Source organism: Vulpes vulpes, chromosome 10, assembly GCF_048418805.1.
Source record: "Vulpes vulpes isolate BD-2025 chromosome 10, VulVul3, whole genome shotgun sequence".
Classification (NCBI taxonomy): domain Eukaryota; kingdom Metazoa; phylum Chordata; class Mammalia; order Carnivora; family Canidae; genus Vulpes; species Vulpes vulpes.
In genome coordinates this window covers 61,310,580-61,332,559 of record NC_132789.1, presented here as the reverse complement: position 1 = coordinate 61,332,559, position 21,980 = coordinate 61,310,580, and the positions used below count along the sequence as shown (strand labels likewise).

Genomic DNA, 21,980 nt, shown 5'->3' with positions numbered 1-21,980 from the left:
TGACCTAGCAAGTTGGAGGAAGTTAGCAGACAATAAACAATAAATATACTTAAGTAAATCATCTAGTATGTTAGAAGGTGATGCTGAAGAAAAGAAAAAGTAGAGAAACACACCCAAAAATTTAGGAGTCTTGGGAGACATGGAGGTAGGGACAATCTGCCCTTTTAAATAAGGTGATCAGGGTCAGCTTGAGTTCAATAATAGTTGAGGTTGTTAGCCATGTGGAGTACTTGTGAAGAACCTTTCAGTCAGTAGGAAAAACTAAAGCCAAGCCTGCAACATGGAAGAGTGATTGACTTATTAGAGGAACAGTGAGGTAGCCAATGTGGCTGAAGCAAGAGAGCAAGTGAGAGAATAGAAGGAGAGAGGTCATCGAGGGCAGGGTTTGGTGGGAAGGGCAAGGCAATAGGAAGTGAAGGGCTATGGTTATTGCTTATTATAATATTTTTGCTCAGTGCTCAATACATATTTTTTGAATGAATGTATATATATATGTATGTATATATGTATAAAATTCTAACATTTGAGCTTTTATTGAATTTGAAATTTAATAATTTAATAATTTAAGTATATTATTCTACATTAAACATTTGAATAAAATAAAACATTTGAAATAAAACATTTAAAAGACTTCATAACCCTGTGTTAGGAAATAATTTCTTGAAACAACACCAAGAATACAAGGCATAAAGGGGAAAAATGATAAATTGGACCTTGTTGAAAGTAAAAACACTTGCATTTCAAACAGCACCATCAAGGAAATGAAAATATTTCATTTAGTATATTTCATATAGTATATCCGCATGATGGAATACTATTCAGCAATAAAAAAAATCTGATAACATGTTACAGCATGAATGAATCTCAAAAATGTTACGCTCAGTGAATAAAGTCTGTCACAAAAGACTATCTGTTCTGATTCAATTTATGTGAAAGGTACCAAAAGGGCAGATTTATAGTGGCAGAAAGTAGGTAAGTGGTACCTATGGCTGGATGTGGGGTCAGCTGCAATTGACTGCTAATGGGTGAAGGGTTTCTATTTGAGGTGATGAAAATGTTCTCCAAGTTAGATTATGCTGATAGTACAACTCTTTCAGTACACCAAACACTATTGACAATTATACTAATATAATATTGACAATATTAAATGATTGAATTTTACGAATACAAATTATATCCAATAAAGCTATTTAAAATAACCACTGAGTTTTCTTTTAATTCAGTAATTTGTCATTTCAGTTAAAATCCACAATTTATTTGAAAGATAAGTCTACATAACAAAGATTTGGAACAAAAGTCATATTATTTTTCTAGGATATAAACCATAGTTTTTATAGGAACATTTACTGTAAAATTATGAAAACATATATTAAGCTCATCATAAAATATATTTCAGGAGGGTTGAATAGATGAAATGCTACATATTTTTAAGCATAAATGACTTATAAACACTTCAGAAAAAAAACTGGGGTTTCAGACATTTTCCCATGGATAGTCCCAAATATCAATGTAGTGTGAAGACATCGCAGTGTACATCTGTTGCTAAAGAAATGAAAAAGGTTAACATTTTAAGTGTTTTATTTTAGTTGCCTGATTACTGTTTATATTTAATTAAATTTTTCTTACCTTGAGCCCATTAAAAATATGCAATTTTTAAACAAGATTTTAATGGACCTCAGGTGCACAGAATTGGAATAATCATTTTTCTAATTAGAAAATTAGCATGATTCAGTTGACTGAACAAGTGTTTGTTGAATGTGTGTGTGTTTATACTGAATATACTGTGTACACACACACACACTACATTCTTCATACTTGTCTTACTGTATAGCATGTATAATTATATTCTGTTGATTTACGTGTTCTGAGTAAAGGCAATATGGTAAAGGTTAGATGAACTGAACTGGGAATTCAAAGTTCTACATTTTAATTCAAATCAGCTCTGTGTGATTCCCTGAGTCTCAATTCCTCCCAAGTTCTTTAGGGCTCTAGAATCCTAAGTGTATTTTTTTTTTTTAGTTATATATGACATTTCTTAAAAGCAAACATTTGTTTTCTAGTGATTTTTTAGTTTCTAAATATTGTCTTTTTTTAAGTTGACTAGAGAAAGTCCTTAATATGAGGAAGGAGAAGTTCTATTAAAGCTTAAGCTTGCCTCATTACTTGCGAGTCGTATACAGAGTCCAAAAATATTTGCTATTATATATATTTAAAAAAAACCACAAAACCCTGTCAAATCACACCTCCGTTATACCAAATATGGACATAAGTGACTGGCAATTGGCCCTAGCCTTCTTCCCTAAACCAATTCTCAGTCGCTGCCTAATGATCATAAACTGGCTTTTCTCAGTTCCATGTACAGATATTTGTGTCTGTATGATGGTCATTATTAATGTTTTTGCATTGTTTTGCATTTCATGCCCATAAAAGCTGTCTAGAAAGGTGGTTTTTCTTTAGCTTTCTGGTACCTCTACATTGTATGTGACATCGCCTCAGGGATAGACATAACTTTGGAAAGAGTTCTTACTTCTGATCCCTCAGCAAGCAGCCATCGCAGCCCTGGGGGGAATAGAGACACTTGAAGAAGTATCTGGACCTCAGCAACATCTCTGATGTTTTTACATATTTGCAACACCTCCTACCTCTGCTACTAGATGACTAGACGTTCACTGTGTGCAGTGTAAGAGCTCAGCAGTATCTTGAAGGTATTAGGTCTGTAGACCTGGCTTCTTTAGATACCATCTTAAGACTATCTCCATCTCTTCTGCTGTTTTAAGTTAGATTTTCCAGGCTATTTCTCCAGGTGTTGGTTATTGAACATTTTAAACACTTCTTCCCATTTGTCCACATTCCCTTTCTCTCTGTTTTGTCATTCTCACTGCTTTTATGCTGCTTTCTGTTCTCCTTCTTCTTCACCTGAAGTCAATTTTGTTCTAATGTATCATTTGCATTCTGAAAAGTTACGAGCTATGCAAAAATCACACAATAAAAAACACAGGGCTTGTAGAAGAACTGGGGTTTGGGTCACAACTTTATTAATGGCCTAAAACAAAGAGAAAACTAAGAAAAAAATGTAGGCCAGTTTTATAGGTTAGTCATGAATTGCGTAAATACTATGACCGGTTACTTGATAAAAAGATCTGAAGTTTGTTGACAGTAGTGGGTGTCAGGTGGGGTTTAGGGTTTGTGCATGATGTGAAGTGGTAGGAGGGACCTCTGAGAATCAGAAAATTATAACACAGAAGGGGGTGGTTTGTGTCAAAGCATGTGGTAAACTGAGGTGTTGTTAGATATTTGAGGAACATACACATGTCCGTTTTGTCTATTCCTACACACCTCAGTTCAGCTAGGGATTCTCAGGAATGGACAGGGCATAAGAAAAAAAATTTAGAGCACAGCATGACATATCGAGCTGTGGAATCATGATGTCGCATCTCTGAGACTAATGTAACATGGCTTGTCAACTCTCCTTGCATATATTGAAAACAAGAAAACATAAAACTTATAGGATGTTCAAATTGTTTCTTGATGTATCTATTGTATCAAAACAGATTCATGTTTTCAAAAGAAGCACTCTAGCAACTCCACTGTTCTTTCTTTGCTCTCTCTCATCTTCCTATTTCTTTTTTTTCTTGTTTATCTTTTTTTAATTTGGCATTTGTTATTCGCATTTATATTAAAGCAAAGTGCATCATCATTTTCTTATTTCAACTTAAGTTGTGCCATTTTGCTTTTAGGGCTGTTTCTCCCCAGTTGTCTTCACCATAAAACTTCTCCCATGCAGCTAGCAGCTAGCTAGAAGGATGTGCTTCTGAATACATGGGTCACCCTGGTTTCTAGGCAGCAAGGGGACAAACCAGTCTCAAAGTATGTAGTCCTTTTAAGCCTCCTTCCTGTGGGTTGTGTGCACTCATAACTTTTATGTTCTTAGCATTATAGAAATCAAGGCTTTTTTACGTTATACCTTTGTTCCAGCTAGGTCAGATTCACACCGGGAATAACCTTCTTTGAAAGAAAAATGTGTGTAAGTTCTTTTTCTGAGTGTCATTGAAAATAAAACCTGCAAATGCACACAGGATCTTGAATAAAAATAGAAAATCTTACAGGTTCTGTGTTCTTTCTTATTACTTAGTACTAATATGCTGTTTATATAAATATATTGTTCACAATAAATTTTGAATATAATTGAGAAAATAATAGCTGCCACTTACTAAATGTTGAGGATACACTAGTGTTTTGTTCTAAATTAATGTGTGTGTATATATATATGTATATATGTATATATTTATATTTATATATATAATACTTCTGGTTCAAATGCATCTGGTAACCTATTTGAGAATTACTGATCTACCTTTATATTTTAAGATCAATTAAGAGTTTTCCTAAAAAAAAGAGTTTTCCTAAAAAGTTAGCTTTTCTTCAAAACTAGTTAAGAGTTCTTCTTTCTCAGTGTGAAAGGTATATCAGTTTCATTTAAGTACATGGATTTTAAATTAAAGATGAAAAAAAATCCTGAGTGCCATTTCTTTTTGTTTCCTGCAGCGTTTGTCCAATGGCTCTATAGACTCAACTGATGAAACGAGTCAAATAGTCGAACTACAAGAATTGCTTGAAAAACAAAATTATGAAATGGCTCAAATGAAAGAACGTTTAGCGGCCCTTTCTTCCCGAGTGGGCGAGGTGGAGCAGGAAGCAGAGACAGCAAGAAAGGATCTCATTAAAACAGAAGAAATGAACACTAAATATCAAAGGGACATTAGGGAGGTAAGTGATTCATAGCGCTTTCAGTTTTTGCTTTCTGGATGCTGCTTCTGAGAGGCTTTCTCCAAATCTCCTCTAATGGCATCTAATCTTTACATCTTCTCAGAAGACCACAATTTGGGATGCATTACATTAGTTATGAAACATGTCCACTAAGGCAAAAATAGTTTACTTCATCAACCCTTTAAATATGTATGAAAAGAAAATTTGGTATCAAGTCACAGATAGAGTAAAAACTTTCTATAGTTTTTAATGAATTTTTAAAACTTTTAGGCTGCTAACTTTAAATAGCTTTAGACGTGGGTATGAATAATGAATTGCTACACTCTTAGCATATGGGAATACTCAAAATCATTACTTTAAATTTTCCCCATCTTATTTTGGTGTGGTGTCTGTGAGTGTAAATGTATCTATGTGAATGTGGGAATCTTTATTTCTCTGTATGTTCAGTTCTTCCTAGACGTGACATCACTTCATCTATTTAGTAGAGGGCTTAAAAGTTACTGCAAAAGATACAAGGAGATGTTTTATTTGTAACATTGCCTAATCATCTTACCAGCTAAGGTGATATATTTAGAATCTTTCACTTTCTCACTCTATTGCAATAAAAGTGAAATTATCCAGAGCACCTGGGTGGCTCAGTGGTTGAGCGTCTGCCTTCAACTTGGGTTATGATCCCAGGGTCCTGGGATCGAGTCCCACACTGGCTCCCCACAGGAAGCCTGCTTCTCCCTCTGCCTGTGTCTCTGCCTCTCTCTGTGTCTCTCATGAATAAATAAATAAAATATTAAAAAAATAAAATAAAATTATCTGTATTGGCGACCTTTTCATTTTTACCTATTTTAAATTATGCATTTTTATCTTTTTAAATATTTTTATATATAATTAACTAGTTGTTATTGGAGTTCACTCTACTCCATGTATTCAGTTCTTTTCTTCCCATTCCCTCTTGGGCCATTTTACATACTTTATCTGTAACATCCCATCAAACCTGTTCTTACCGAAGTCATTGCCGACTTCCATGTTGTTGAACCCAGCACTGGATACAATTATCATTCTCTGGAGTAATTCTTCACTTGGCTAAAAGCACCCTTTACTCTTCTGATTTTCATTCATTTCTACTTTCTACCCTCATCTCAAGCTCCTTCATTGGCTCTACTTCTCCCCAGACTTGTAGTGCCTTCCCTTCTCAATCTGCCTTCACTCCCCCTGCTAGGTTCATGCAGTCTCATGGCTCCAAAAACCACCCACTGCCTTATGACTCCCAATTTATATATCCAGCATATCCTATGTCCTGATTGCCAGATGCCTGGAAAATTAGCATATTTTCAAAATTAACATGATCAAGACTGTTTTCCTGTTATCCTCCCACCCCCAAGAAACCAGACTTTCTTGTAGTCTTACACATCCCAGCTCTCCCCAAGGCCATTATTGTTATTCATATCAAAAGCCTTGGAGCTGTCCTTGGTACCTCCGTTTCACTCACACGGCATTTGATTCAGCCATAAACCTATGATTTCCAACTTCAAAATACATCAATAATGTGACCTCCTCTCACAATCTTCATGGCTCTTCCTTATTCACACAACCATCATCTCTCACTGGACTGTTACAATAGTCTTGTGACTGGTCCTCCTCCTGCCTTCAATCCACTTCAGTCTATACTCAACATGGCAGCCTGAGTGACCTGTTACAATGTAAGTCAGCTCAAGTTAATATTCTACTTCAATGGCTATGCACCCTACTTACAGTAAAATCAAAGTCTCAGTGGCCTACAAGCCATGTGCAATCTCCACTACCACCTTCCTGACCTCTTGGAAATCATCTCCTACTCTTTCATTTCAGCCCATTCTGTTCAGGTAAAATGGCCTCTTAAACCAGCCAGACCTAATCTATTGCATTTTCTTTTCCCTCTTCCTTTTGCTCAAATGTTTTCTTCTCATGGACGTATTCCCTAACCTTGTTATTTGCACATATACACTCTCCCTCTTCTTTCATTTTCTTTGTTTTATCTCACACCACTTACCGCCATCTGACACAGTTAGTCCTTTATTAATTTACTTGTTTGTCACATACCTCCCTCTCCATTGTATGGAAAGATTCACGTGGGCTGGGATTTTTTATTTTGTCTTGTTTTGTTCACTGCTCTATTCTAATCTGTACAATCATTGAACATATAATAGGCATTCAAAAAAATCTGTGTTGAAAGAATGGATATTTATAAGTGTTTGATGTAAATATCAAAAGACATGGATGAGATTAGAATGTATATAAAACCAATATCTACAGTCCCAGAAAAAGATAGATGAACCATGAAGTGACAGACTGGGCGACTACCACACAAATGATGGTACTGTGCTCTCCACACCTTTATATGAATTGATCGTTCAAAGATATGTCTCTCATTTTTACACTTTGCCACAACCCAAAGTCAGAGAATTTAAAAAACACCTGAAGGTTTGCTATTCTTCAAATCCATTTAGAAACATTAAGATTTCTGGCTAGTGAAATAGCAAGGCTATTTCTTGAGCTCCTTTCTTTCATTTATCACTCCTTTCCTACTTCCTCTCATGTTTATCTAAACCAGTGTTACAGATCGAGACCAGTACCTTCAGCTCCCTATTTTTTATTGCCTACGTAAAAATAACCCCTTAATTCTAATAGTTTTTGGATGTAGCTGACAAAAAGCTCAGTCAGATGGAAAATAATCAATTATCTGATGCCAGGTGTTCTTCTATTAGGAACCTTTTCTAGTTGGTGAGGTGTTCTGCTTTCACATGGGATTCTTTTAAAATATAAATAATCTTATGAGCTCTCAAATTTTTATGTAGTTATATTTTAGAAGAAATTCACAAGAAAAGAGTATCTCTCATCATTCACTTGGTTGTAAGCACAAATGTTTTAAGAGCCAAGCTGGTGATATAAACATGTGCACATTAAACAGGAAGCAACATAGGAAGTGATAGAGTTAATGACACCTGGACAAGGAAGCTATACTCTGCCTGCCTTTCTAGATACATCATGTGTGTGTGTGTGTGTGTGTGTGTGTGTGTGTTAAGGACATAGTGAAGTCCAAATAAAATATTTCCAAAAAGGTTTGGGTCACAGACCATGGGCCCTGGTTTACTGCAAGGAATTTCTTGAGGATCAACTATGAAAACTATTATGGGTGCATTACATTTATTTTCTCTAATTTCTTACATCGGTCCTGCCCAGAAGGTACTTGTCATTATCTCCGTTTCTCTCAGGTGGGGTAAAGGGACTTGTCAAAAGCATTCGCACTGCCTTCCCCAGCACCCTACTACTTCCTACCCCTCGGCACCAAGAAGACACAGGACCAGCCTAGCTTCAAAACTTGTGCTTCCTCCACTATGAGCAGCTTCCAAAATCAACAAAACAGAATCATTTATCAGTGATAACACTAGCATAAAAAATGCAGCTGCACTATAACTGCCCCCTAACTAATCTTTTTTTTTTTTTTGCTCTTTCTTTCCAATAAGATGTGAAAATCATGTGCTTTAAAAAGATATCACTTACACTCAAAACTCCAACCATTGCTTTTATTTTCCTGACTGATAATGTGCTCGTGGGCTATGGACACACAAAGTCTTTTAGATCGTAAGCTTTTTAGTAGGAAAAAAAAAGTGATTCTTCTTGCTACCCACATAGCATTGCTAACACAGTATGTATATATTGTATAAGCAATGAATATTGATTGAATTAATTAAGGAACAAATAGGGAATAGGAAAAACTGACAATAGAATTAAAAACTGAATTCATTTTGCTTTACATGTGAGGACTGACCAATATATCTAACATGAATTGTGGAAGTAGATTTCATTAATGGCTTTAGAATATATTTTCATCATTATTCTTTGTCAAGAAATAAATCTATTTAAAATTTGTTTAATGTTTTGTTTTATGACAAGAAGAGTAGAGGGCTGGATTAAAGCTAAACATAGTCCATATATTAGAAGACATAGACAATCTTATAGCAGGCTTGGCTTTCTACTTTTTGATCAAGATGGCTACTAGTTGGTTATAGGATAATAATATTTTATTAAATATATAGATATGCAAAGAATTAGAATTTTCGATGATAATACTATTTTGTGAGTAAAACCATCTTATCTTTCCAACTGCCTATTAAGAGTTCTTCAAAAATTCCTAAGTGATTAAATGAATACATATATTTTATCTTTTCTATTCTCTGAAACATGGAGTTATATTTTTTATTTACTAGATCTAAGATACTATAGAGTTATATTTATTTTATACAATAAAATCCATTTTGCACAAACTTCAGGTCAAGGGATAATTGAATCTTTACACTGTTTTTCTCCTTTTTTAGGCAGCAGTTTTTAGAGACTAGAAAAATCTTCCTTTTTTAGAATTTCCAAGTGACACATAGGGAAAAGATATTTCTCCAACTTGTAAATTCAAAATTTATTTTTGGCAACACAGCTTGCAGTTAAAAATTGAATCTCCCACATGAATCACTGAATCAAAAATGCAGTAGCAAAGTCTATACAATGACTTTTGCATGCAGTGTTGCCTAGAGTCAGATCAGCTAATTGGAAGCACAATAATAATTAATAATCAAAAAAGAAGCTATTTCTTATGGAGTGTATTATGCATAAGACCACACGAGGCACCTAAAATATTATATCACAGCAATGTTATAAGGTAGGGATTAACATCTCAACTAAAAACAGGAAACAAAACAAACAAGAAAATAAACCAAAAAAATTGAAAATAAAAAAACTGAGTTATAGAAAAGTTAACCTGTGATAACTGCGTTAATAAATAGCAATAACTGGGATTTGGAGTGAGTCTGTGCTACTCCACTGCTCATGTTTTCAAGAAGCCTGTTTATGTCTTTAACTGTATTTATTGCTATTATAATGTAGTTAGAAGTTTATATATGTAGGCTAGATTCAGAATTTTCCTTTTGGGCTACAAAATCGATATAATATTCCCAGAGTTCTTTATGAGAATGAAATTAACAGGATACAGTACTCCAAAAGAATCCTCTAAGATGATAAACTCTACCTTCTGTTGACCAAAAAATAATATTATAAGCTTGAAAGAGTCAAAATTTAAAATAAAATATTTTCAAGTAATAGCTTTTGTTCGTATTGGCTAATCTAGAGATGTGTAGATAATGTTGAAAAAAATTGGTCTGGGTAATTTTTGCCAAACTTAGACATCTGAACTTTAATATTAATATAATAGCAAAGTAGTCTTTATTGGATCTTGAAGCTCAGTAGGATTGAGGTAGACAAATAGGTAAGAAAAGTGCATTCCAGGCAGAAATGAAGTCACAGAGTGCATTAGTTTCTTGGGGTTCCTGTAACAAATTACCAAAAACTGGGTGACTTAAAACAACAGTAATTTATTCTTTCACAGTTCTGGAAGCTCCAAGTGTGAAGTCAAGGTGTCAGCAGGGACATACATCCTCTAAAGACTCTAGTGAAGAATGCTTCTTTGCCACTTCTAGCCTCTGGTGGTTGCTGGCAATCCTTGTGCTCTTGGCTGACGACAGTGTAACTACAGTCTCTGCTTCTCTCTTCACAGTGCATTTTTCTCTGTTTGTGTCTCCAAATCTGCCTCCCCTTATAAGAACACCAGTCACTGGATTTATGGTCCATCCTAATCTTATATAATGTCATCTTAACTTGATTGCATCTGTAAAACCCTATTTGCAAATATGATCACATTCACAGATCCTAGGTGGACATGAATTTGTGGGTAGGGGGTTGGAGTGGTATGCTATTCATCCCAGTATACAGAGATAGATGTGTCAGGTCATGAATCCACTTATTTACCAGGCGTTGTAGCTCTGATTTTCACTGAAGATGGGGGGACAGGGGGAGGGGTGGATGTATAACAGTATTTAAGCCAAAAAGGAGTATGATCAGACTGGCATTTAGTATTCTTTCTTGGTCAGCAGGTTAGAGAATGAGGAAGCAGGAAAAAGACCAATAGCAAGATACAGGTTAGGCTATTTAGTGGAGAGTTTGGGTGAAGATTACAAAGATGATTCTTTAAAAAAAAAAGATTTATTTATTTTATTCATTCATTCATTCATTCATTCATTCATGAGAGATACAGAGAGAGAATGGCAGCACGAGAGGTACAGAGAGAGAATGGCAGAGACACAGGCAGAGGGAGAAGCAGGCTCCCCACAGAGAGTCTGATGTGGGACTTGACTCCAGGATCCCAGGATCATGCCCTGTTCCAAAGGCAGATGCTCAACCACTGAGCCACCCAGGTGCCCCTCCAAGGATGATTCTAACAAGAAAAGATGTTTTGTGGGGAGGCAGGGAGACTAAGGACCTGATGGGATTTCATGGTAGAAATATTGTTTTGTAATTGCTTTTAATTTTTATATATACACAATTTTTCAAAGTCAAATAATAGTAAGAGGGTATGAATCTCAATACATACACACAAACATACACAATCATGAAGAGTGCCCATCTTGTCTGAGATTCTTAATTGGCGGTTACTTGTGCTATTTTCTATCTTATTTAAACTTATTCTATGCCTTGCTATTATATGAGGATTTTAGCTCTTTTATTCTCTCCCTTCCTTTCTCCTCCAACCATCCTCCTACTGCAATTACCTCAAAATCGCATTTAGTGTCACTGTTACTATGGCTGTGTCAGTCATTCTCATGGCTGATCCAAGTGGTGGTTTCCTCTATGATGGTATTTCCTCTTGTACAGCTTTTTGTTTTTCTAGGATTTGACTAGTTACTTGATACATTAATTTGCTTACTTGTCTTTAAAACCATGGCATATCTTCCCACTAACTAGACCTGATTAGTAAATTCCATAATTTCAATGCAGTTACGATCAACAGTCAAGCAGATAATGTATCATTCTTTTCTGTTTTCTTTGAATCATTCCTTTTCCCCCTGCCTCATTGTTTCAACTGTAGTTGTGGGATTTGCTCCCACTATCACCTTGAAAATCCAGGACAAAAAAGTGATCAGGATCCCGAAAGCAGAAAAGATATAAAATCTAGAGCACAGATACTGATTAAACTTTGAGAAAAAGTAGTACACCTGTTCCTAAGTGCAAGCTGGAAGTTCATGATTTGTGCATGTGGTTATTTCCAGTTGGTGGTGAGGGAAGACTAGGACACAGGAGAACTATCTATTTAAGGGCTTCTACTTCTTTGGGGAAAAATGGAAGAAAATTTATTTGCTCTGTGCATGTGGCAGGACTGGCTCTGGGTCCTGAAGGAGAGGAGCCAAAGGACGGATTAGGAAGACTGATCAAAGGAAACCAGCACCATCATCTCAATTTTAGACTCCTTATGCAAGGAAGCTCTCCCACAGTATCAGGAAACCAGATCAGTCTCATGAGGCTTACTTTTTAAAAAAAAATTAAATTCAATTAGTCAACGCATAGAACATTATTAGTTTCAAATGTAGAGTTCAGGAATTCATCGGTTGCATGTAACACCCAGTACTCATCACATCACGTGGCCGCCTTAATGCACATCACCCAGTTACCCCAACCCCTGCCTCCTCTCCAGCAACTCTCAGGTTTTTTTTGATAGTTAAGAGTCTCTCATGGTTTGTCTCCTTCTCTGATTTATTTCCATTCCATTTTTCCCTCCCTTCCCCTATGATCTTGTTTTGTTTCTTAAATTCTACATATGAGTGAAGCCATATGATAATTGTCTTTCTCTGATGGACTTATGTCGATCAGCATTATACCTTCTAATTCCACCCACGTCAATGTAAATGGTAAGGTTTCAGCCTTTCTGATGGCTGAGTAATATTCCATTGTATACATATACCACATCTTCTTTATCCATTCGTCTTTCAATGGACACCGAGGCTCCTTCCATAGGTTGGCTATTGTGGACATTGCTGCTAGAAACATTGGGGTGCAGGTGCTCCTTCAGATCACTACATTTGTATCTTTAGGGTAAATACTTGGTAGTGCAATTGCTGGGTCATAGGGTGGCTCTATTTTTAGCTTCTTGAGGAACCTCCACACTGTTTTCCAGAGTAGCTATACTGCTTGCATTGCCACCAACAGTGTAAGAGGGCTCCCCTTTCTCTACATCCTTGCCAACATTTGTCATTTCCTGGCTCATTAATTTTAGCCATTCTGACTGGTGTGAGGTTGTATCTCATTGTGGTTTTAATTTGTTTTTCCCTGGTGCTGAATAAAGGTGAGCATTTTTTCATGTGTTGGCCATTGTATGTCTTCTTTGGAGAAATGTCTGTTCATGTCTCTTGCCTATTTCTTTTCTGGATTGTTTGATTTTTGGGTGTTGAGTTTGATAAGTTCTTTATAGATCTTAGATGATAGCCCTTTATCTGGTAGGTCATTTGCAAATATCTTCTCTCATTCCACAGATCGCCTTTTAGTTTTGTTGACTGTTTCCTTTGCTGTGCAAAAGCTTTTCATCTTGATGAAATTCCAAAAGTTCATTTTAGCTTTTGTTTCCCTTGCATTTGGAGATGTGTCTAGCAAGAAGTTGCATGGCCAAGGTCAAAGAGGTTGCTGCCTATGTTCTCCTCTAGGATTTTGATGGATTCCTGTCTCACATTTAGGTCTTTCATCAATTTTGAGTTTATCTTTATGTATGGTATAAGAAAATGGTCCAGTTTCATTCTTCACATGTGGCTGTCCAATATTCCCAACATCATTTGTTGAAGAGACTGTCTTTTTCCATTGGATATTCTTTCCTACTTTGTCAAAGATTAGTTGATCATGGAGTTGAGGGTTCATTTCTCAGTTCTCTGTTCAATTCCATTGACCTATGTGTCTGTTTTTATGCCAGTATTATACTGTCTTGCTGATTACAGCTTTGGAATAGAGCTTGAAGTCCAGCATTGTAATGCCATCAGCATTATTTTTTTTTTCAACATTCCTCTGGCTATTCGGGTCTTTCCTGGTTCCATATGAATTTTAGGATTATTTGTTTCAGCTCTGTGAAAAATGTTGATGGTATTTTGAGAGGGATTGGATTGAATATGTAGATTTCTCTGGGCAGCATAGACATTTTAACAATATTTATTCTTCCAATCCATGAGCATGGAATGTTTTTTCATCTTTTTGTGTCTTCTTCAATTTCTTTCCTAAGTGTTCTGTAGTTTTTAGAGCACAGAACCTTTACCTGTTTGGTTAGGTTTATTCCTAGGTATCTCATATGCTTTTTGGTGCAATTGTAAATGGGATCGATTCCTTAATTTCTCTTTCTTCTGTCTCATTGTTAATGTATAGAAATACCACTGGTTTCTATGTCTTGATTTTATATCCTGCCACATTGCTGAATTTCTGTATGAGTTCTAGCAATTTTGGAGTAGAGTCTTTTGGGTTTTCCACATAAAGTATTGTGTCATCTGTGAAGAGTGAGAGCTTCTTCTTTACCAGTTTGAATGTCTTTTATTTCTTTTTATTGTCTGATTGCTGAGGCTAGGTCTTCCAGCACTACGTTGAACAACAGTGGTGAGAGTGGGCATTGCTGTCGTGTTCCTGACTAGGGGAAAAGCTCTCAGTTTTTCCATGAAACTCACATCTGCAGCTGACTTTTCTTAATATCTTTGTTAAAAAGTAGTTTATACACCTACTAGTAAATTTTCATATAAGCTGTTAGGAAGATAAAATTATCTCCATATTATCTATGAATTAGATAGTTTAAAAAACTATTGTTTAGAATATCATTGATTCCATGGTTTACTCTATTTACACTCATAGTTGATTTTTCCCTAGAGTTGTGTGTTTATTTTTACTGAGCATATATACAAGAAGGGAAATGGTTAAGTTTCAATTTGTCAATTCATTTGTAAATATGACTCAAATTTACTTTTTTGCCTCCTTTTTTAACTATTGAGTTACTCTTATTTCTATCTGAAGATGAGAATACTGATGATTTAGTTGTTCTTATGGAAGATGGCTTTGCAATTTGGAACAGTAGCCACCATTCTACCAATTTTCTGGTTTACAACTCTACCCAAATTGTACTTATCTCTACTGTAGAATGAGCTAATTTATCTGTCACTTTTCTAAGAATGCCAGGTCTAAAATAGGCAGTTTCATGTACTCCACTGCATTGTCAGAGAGAGAGACTTTTCATTAACCCAACATGTAAGAGTTCTGACAGATAAATTGGGAAAATGCACATGATACCTTGCATACCTTCCTTGCAAAGAAAGGCATGAATATTACTTCATTATTTCTTACTTCAAGAAAACAATAGCTTTTAAATCTTATTAGTTTATTTGAATAACAAGACAATACATTAAACTATCTGAAATCTGATTTTAATTACTTTCTTATTTTAATTGTAGGCCATGGCACAGAAGGAAGACATGGAAGAAAGAATCACAACTCTTGAGAAGCGTTACCTCAGTGCTCAGAGAGAATCTACCTCCATACATGACATGAATGATAAACTAGAAAATGAGTTAGCAAATAAAGAGGCCATCCTACGGCAGGTTGAGTATCTCGGTCTTGGTTATGTTCCAGTCTCACAAAACCTGGAGTAAATAAAATACCGTATTTCTTGCAATCAGTCATTCCCTAAAATTTAGAATAGACTAAACAGATGTGGGTTTTCAGTATGTAATTTATAAATTTGTCTCAATGATAATAAAAACAATGACTAATACTTACTTTGGATCTAGACATGAACCAGAAACTGTTAAACAGTTAACGTGTATTATCTCACTTAAATCTAATCATCTCCTGTGAAGTAAGTGTAATTAATTATTATATTGAGGCCCTAAGGTTCAGAGACATGAAAACTCCTCCAGGGTCACAGATCTGGTAATTGCCAGAGTTTTTAGCGGAGGCCCAAGTCTATTTGGCTCTAGAGCAAGAGGAGACAAACTGTGGCCCATCTGTCAAAACTCTGGCGCTGTTTTTTAAATAAAATTTTGTTGAAACATAGCCATACCCATTTATTTAATCATTGTCTATGACTGTTTTTATGCTACAATAGTAGAATTGAATAGTTGGGACAGAGACTAAATGATAAACAAAGCCTAAAATATTTATTTTCTGGCCTTTCAGAAAAGAAGGTTTTGTCAATACCATCTCTAGAGCCCGGACTCTTAACCATTGTGCTACATTCCATCTCTCACTCCAGTTAATACTATAATTTTCAATATCATGCCATCATGGTACAGCTGAAGCCTTAGTATTGAGTTACAATCTATTTGTCCAGGTTTATACTCACTAGTAACTTTTTTCTTTCTGCTGCCATTGGTAAGATCTTTCTATTTTTTAATGTGCTGAATTTTTTTAAGGAATGAGAATAAGATATGAAAGTATGAACATAGTCATCTCTTTGCATACTAGATGTGATAGAAGTAGCTGATTTTTAAGTCTAGAATAATGGCTGAAACTCAGAACCCCTAGTGACTGGCGATTGTTATCTTCACAGTGACTCCTTAAGTGTCTCTTTTTCCATCCCTATTTCAGATGGAAGAGAAGAACAGACAGTTACAAGAGCGTCTTGAGCTGGCTGAGCAAAAGCTGCAGCAGACTATGAGAAAAGCTGAGACCTTACCTGAAGTAGAGGCTGAACTGGCTCAGAGAATTGCAGCCCTGACAAAGGTATTGCAATAAGACAATTAGTCAACCTAGATATACTGACAGAAATGATTAATAATCCAAATAAAATCTATAGATTTTTCTTTAGGTTTTATGAAATCTAAATTTATTTAATCTTTACTATATTAGTTTCTTGGTAAGATGAATTTTTCATGTTATATATCTTATTTACACTGCCATGAATGATTTGCATATGAATGTGATGATACCTCTGCCTCTTTAAACACTAGGAAATACAAAATTTCACATCCTTATGGTTAATCTTCCATGATAATATTTGCACATTAGAATAATCACCAACTATGGACAAATAATGATGATATTTAATACGTGCATAGATAAGTCATAATAATTTAATAAACAACATAAATTGGTATTAAAAATGTAGGAAATACCATAAGCAGTTGATTGTTTTCTGACTGTACTATGAAAAATTTGTTTGAAATTAGAAGTTAGATTTGTAGAAGTCTAAATTATTTATTTTTTCAGGATTTATTTATTTATTATAGAGAGAGGGAGAGAGCATGGGTGACAAGGGAAGAGTAGAGGGAAAGAAGAGTGACAGGGAGGAGTAGAGGGAAAGAAGGCCCCAGTTGAGCAGGAAACCCAATGCAGGGTTTGATCCCGGGATCCTGGGATCATGACCTGAGCCAAAGGCAGATGTTTAACCAAATGAGCCACCCAGGGCTCTGTGGAAGTCTAGATTCTAAAACCATTAAAAGTCAGAAAGTGATTTTAATAGTTACAATTTCTTCTGAACCAATTAAATTCAATAGTGATCTGAGGGATGTTCAAAACTATCTGCCATGCTATGGCTATTAGATTCTGCAACTGTCTGCATATTTTAGAATTTTGCAACCCTTATAATGTTAAAATGACTATTCTAACCTTTAACAGTCAAATGGAAATGATATTGCTTCAAAGTGTTTATGTCACTACAATAAAAGTTTAGATTTGCTCAGTAAAACCATGTGTTACTTTTAATATCAGTTAAATGTACATTTTAAAAAATTTTATTTATCTCTTTATTTATTTATTTTGAGAGAGAGAGAGAGAGAGTGAGAGAGAGAATGGGAGCAGGGATGAGGGTTAGGGAGAGACTCCTCACCAGGAGTCTCTGTGTTTAGCACAGAGCCTGACGTGGGCCTCAATCTCAGAACCATAAAATCATGACCTGAGCTAAAGCCATGAGTTAGATGCTCAACTGACTGAGCCACCCAGGCATCTCAAAAATGTGCACAAATTTTAGATATTCATGCAATTTTTGCTCTGTGCTAAGTTTTCAGTGCCACTATAATAAATGGGTAAGATAGATACGTGAACTGCAAGTTACACAAATTCTGACAGTAGGGGCTATCCAAAACAATTGATGCGGCAATATAAAAGCAGGCACACACATTTACTTTCCTAAAAAAGCAAATGATTGAAGAGGAACAGTAGACTGATGCCTGCTGGTAAAATAGGGTAATTAATCAGGTAGTGAAAAGCCAAACATTTGCAAAGTACAGCAAGGTTTAGAATAATAATCCAAATAAAATATTTGAAATATTGGAATAGTTGGTTGTCTACAGAGTATTGGAATAACTACCTGAATAAAACATTAGTGTGATTAGGGTAATGTTACAATCTGGATCCTTCTATAGTCATAGACATACCATAAACCCTTCTGGCAATTCAGAAATGTGTGATTTCTAAGATAAAGATAAATTTATCATTTCATTTGAGAAATTTTCTCCAAATTTTATAAAAATGTGCAAACATAGTAGTACTATTCTATTTTTTCTTGAAAGTACATTTTAAATTACTCAAGTATGGAGATACATATATACACACACACACTTAGGCTTTTCATTTGAGGAACATGAACTTAATAATATAAAGTTATTCAACTATTTTAGGGGGCTTGAGGTGAGTGGCTAATAATAAAAATAACTTTTGTAAAATAATCACCAATATTATTCTGAGTAAAATAGCAAGAAAATCTGGAATCTCTCAAAGTAACACAATTCACCAAATAATAGCTCCAAACTAGCCTCTGATAGAATATGGATGAAACAGACTTTAAAGCATAATACTTGACTTACAAGGCTTCAGATTATATATTCCTAAGAATCCTAAACTTAAAATATTAAAAAGAAACTTGAAATAGGTGCCTTACCATTTTTATACTTCATTTTTCTCTGGGGATCTTACGTATTTATTTATTTTGTTACATGTATTCGTTCATGTACCCACAATTATTTCCCTGGTTTACTTCTACTTAATAGTATGTTGCTAAAATTTTACTTCACCTGAATCCTTTTGATTTCTCTTTTCAGTAGTTTTATCCTTCTTAGGAAGTATTAAAAATACTGGAATTTACTCTCCTTCTCTTTTTTAACCACTTTTTTTCAGGCTGACTTAATATCAACACCATTATTTCAAGTACAGAGTTTCTAGATTATTGCTATATTTAATACACATTTGATTTGTCAGTGATGAGGTTTTATCCTCAACTCTCCCTGCTGATAACATTTTTATAACATTTGAAGGTACTTTTTCATTTGTTTTTCCAAGTTTCATGGCTATAATGATCTTGTACTTTTTCTTTTCAGTTCACAGAAGTGTAGGAACTATCTCTAGAACCTGCTTTATTTATTTTTTCATTGTCATTTTCATTTTCAGTATATCACTATTATTGATCATCATAATTTTTTTCTACTTAATATTTTTGACACTAAAGTAAAAAGATTTCTGCTTAGCTTAAACCTAGGCTTCCCTCTCCTATATTATGAATGGCATTCTAAATAATGTTTCAGACATTTAATTTGGCCTTTTTATTTTTTTTCTGCTTTTGTTATCAGCTACCTATACTTTTTTTCTCCTTGATCCTCTTCTCTTTAACTTTTATTTCTTCTCCATTTCCAAATATATTCATGCTTTTCTCAAAGCCATTTCAATGTATAATTTCCTCTAAAACTGTAGCTCATTTGAAATTTTCCTGTGTCACATCAGAGTGAAACCAAGATAAGCCCTATATCCCATCAAGAGATACATGAATTGCTTAAACTGCAGTCTCCACAAAGCTAAGATGAATATAAATCAATAGTAGTTGAAAATTGATCCCAGTTTTTTGTATAGAAATGATGTCTGGATGTATTCTTTGGTTGGTAAGCTGTGTGTGTGTGTGTGTGTGTGTGTGTGTACGTGTAGATAGGTAAGTAAAGCTCATTTAAGGCTTTAGAAAGTCAGAAGGATTGATTATGGATAAAAGTTATTATTTGACTTTGGCAAGTACATATAAAATTAAACAATAAAGACTTTGGGCTCCCAGTTTTATTATTTATAATGTTTACTTCTTTAATTAAAATGCATATTCCTCAGCAAGGATATAATTCATCTTGAATTCCATAAGGTATTTCATTCATTTTTAGTACCAATAAAAGCTATCAATAATAACAAAGTAATTTAAATTTGACAGAATTCTTGTTCAACATCTGAAGTGAGTTTTCACAATGTGTGATGTTTTCAATACTTAAGATGGAAAGAGGTAGAAATCTTAAGGACCTTTAGAAGGTCCACTGGGTTTGTGTTTTTGAAGAGACAGTTTTGGAAATTGAAGTGTTCATGCCTTGACTACCTTAATCACTGATTAAAATTAATCAGTCACCTGGTTAATTTTTATAACACCAACTACCTGTTAAAATGTACTTTTAAAAGATACGGATACCTTAATGAATTTAGATTATTTAATTTCAACAAAATTTTGACCCATTTATGGTATTCTTATTTGAATTCTAGGTTTTTAAGTGATATTAGGAAACCATTTTGTGGCATTTGGAAACTATGGTAGCTTTCTGTGTTTCTTTTGCTTGGAAGTTTGGGGAAAGAAATTGCTTATTTGTTATTTCTTCATTATTTTCCTATTTATTAAACAATATCAAAAGGAAAATCTTAATGAAACGTAAATATAAAGTCATAATTTGTATAAGTACACCAGTTAAATGTCAAATATGTGTCTTATAGATTAGTTGGAATTTGTCGTGTAAAATAGTATATATGCATATGAGCCAATACATGAATAGGCTACTATTTTTTTTCAGGTACTGCATGACATATTTAAATATAGTCCTATATTTGCATAAAGTAAGTTTCACTGTCTTAGAATAAACTTATAAAATATAATAGAATATGCTCTGGAGTTCAATCTTATAGATCTGACATAGGATAATTTTGATGTTATAATTTCTTGTAATTATGATTAAAATGTTGATTTAACTTTACATGTAATCTGTGCATAACATACTAATACAACTCGGCTATCAGCAATGTCACATGTGTTAACACTCTGTGTCTGTGGTAACCTGACAATCACCTCCAAGACTTGTAACTAACCCCAGCACTGGGCAAATATGAGCTCAAAAAGACACCAAGCCGCCTATTCACTTAGGGCACCATTTTGTTTCCATAGCAACAAGTCAACACAGAAGCAGTTTTGGGGTAGTTCATAGTGTCATTCAGGGGAGTTCATAAATAAATCTCCTTGTTCTCAGAGCATATTGTCAAATCTTGATAATCTGAGGACTTTGAACCACTTGGATTTAAAACTTCAAATTAAGACTGTATCTGAAGATAGGTTGCTAAGGTTCTAGACCTATGGTCATCATTTGTATTCAGAGACCAGAAGTGATTTTGTAAGCTTGTCACTGTTGCTGAGGAAACTCAATCCTGCTTGAATTGGAGAATAGCCATAATAATTAACCCCGTGTCTTAGCTTTTTCTTGATTTCTAGAGTGTTAGGTTTGTAATAAATTTCGTTCCAAATTTATTTCACCTGGGTCATTGCCTTAGCATACACCTCAACATTGAGATACATTGTTTCCATTATTTTTAAGTAATATGATAAACAAACAAACCAAAATATAAAACTTCTAACAATCTATCAGAGACATATTTTAGTGTTTGGTTTCCCATAATTCCAATTATTACATGACTCTTTTCAGAGTTGCTTTAATTCATTCTGTAGTAGTCTTTCATTGCCAGTCATCATTAACCTTCCATACCTTAGGTTGGTAGCTTTTTATTTGGGCATATCATTGTTTTTCATTTATAACCATTGTCTGCATCGTGTTCACGAGATATCAGTGTAGTTCTTTCCATATAAAATTTTGTCTATTAAAGTATTAAATTTGCTGTCACATTTTTCTTTTAAGCATTCTGTGCTATATTCTGTTCAGTGTCAGTGTCTTTAGTTCTGATTTTTCAATTTTGTCCCTCTCCTTTTCCTTGACTTGTTAGTCTGATCCAACCTCTTCTACCTCATCTGATGATTATCAATATGTTATGGAAGCTAAACTACAAGAAATGATCTCCATACGTAGGAAGGTAGTCCTACTGGACTTTACTTTCTATTGCTAAATAGAATCCATCTAAGTTTTTCTTTTCATTTATAAAAATTATGTTACTTTTATTTATTGATAATCAACCATCTGTGCAGTTCAGTGCTTCAGGAGCTTAAGATTGGACAATGGCAGGTTTGTGTTCAAACCATGCACAGTCTGCATGTTACATTTGGCTGATTTCATTGCTCATAAATAAGTCCAATGTTTTGCTGATGCTTGGATGTAACAGGCCTTTGTAGCTGACAC

At 34.6% G+C, this 21,980-nt stretch overlaps 1 protein-coding gene across 50 annotated transcripts in view; it reads left to right on the top strand.

The window, feature by feature from the left end:
- PPFIA2 (PTPRF interacting protein alpha 2) overlaps positions 1-21,980 on the top strand; it is a 495,741-nt gene that overhangs the window by 373,917 nt on the left and 99,844 nt on the right. For 29 of the 50 annotated variants that reach the window (XM_072724476.1, XM_072724479.1, XM_072724473.1 and 26 more), the window contains 3 exons: positions 4,546-4,767; positions 15,087-15,233; positions 16,222-16,356. In XM_072724476.1, coding sequence (XP_072580577.1) covers positions 4,546-4,767; positions 15,087-15,233; positions 16,222-16,356 — 504 coding nt within the window. Of the gene's footprint in view, positions 1-4,545; positions 4,768-15,086; positions 15,234-16,221; positions 16,357-21,630; positions 21,718-21,980 lie in introns of all 50 variants that reach the window. The other 21 variants (XM_072724463.1, XM_072724464.1, XM_072724459.1 and 18 more) reach the window with 1 other exon arrangement.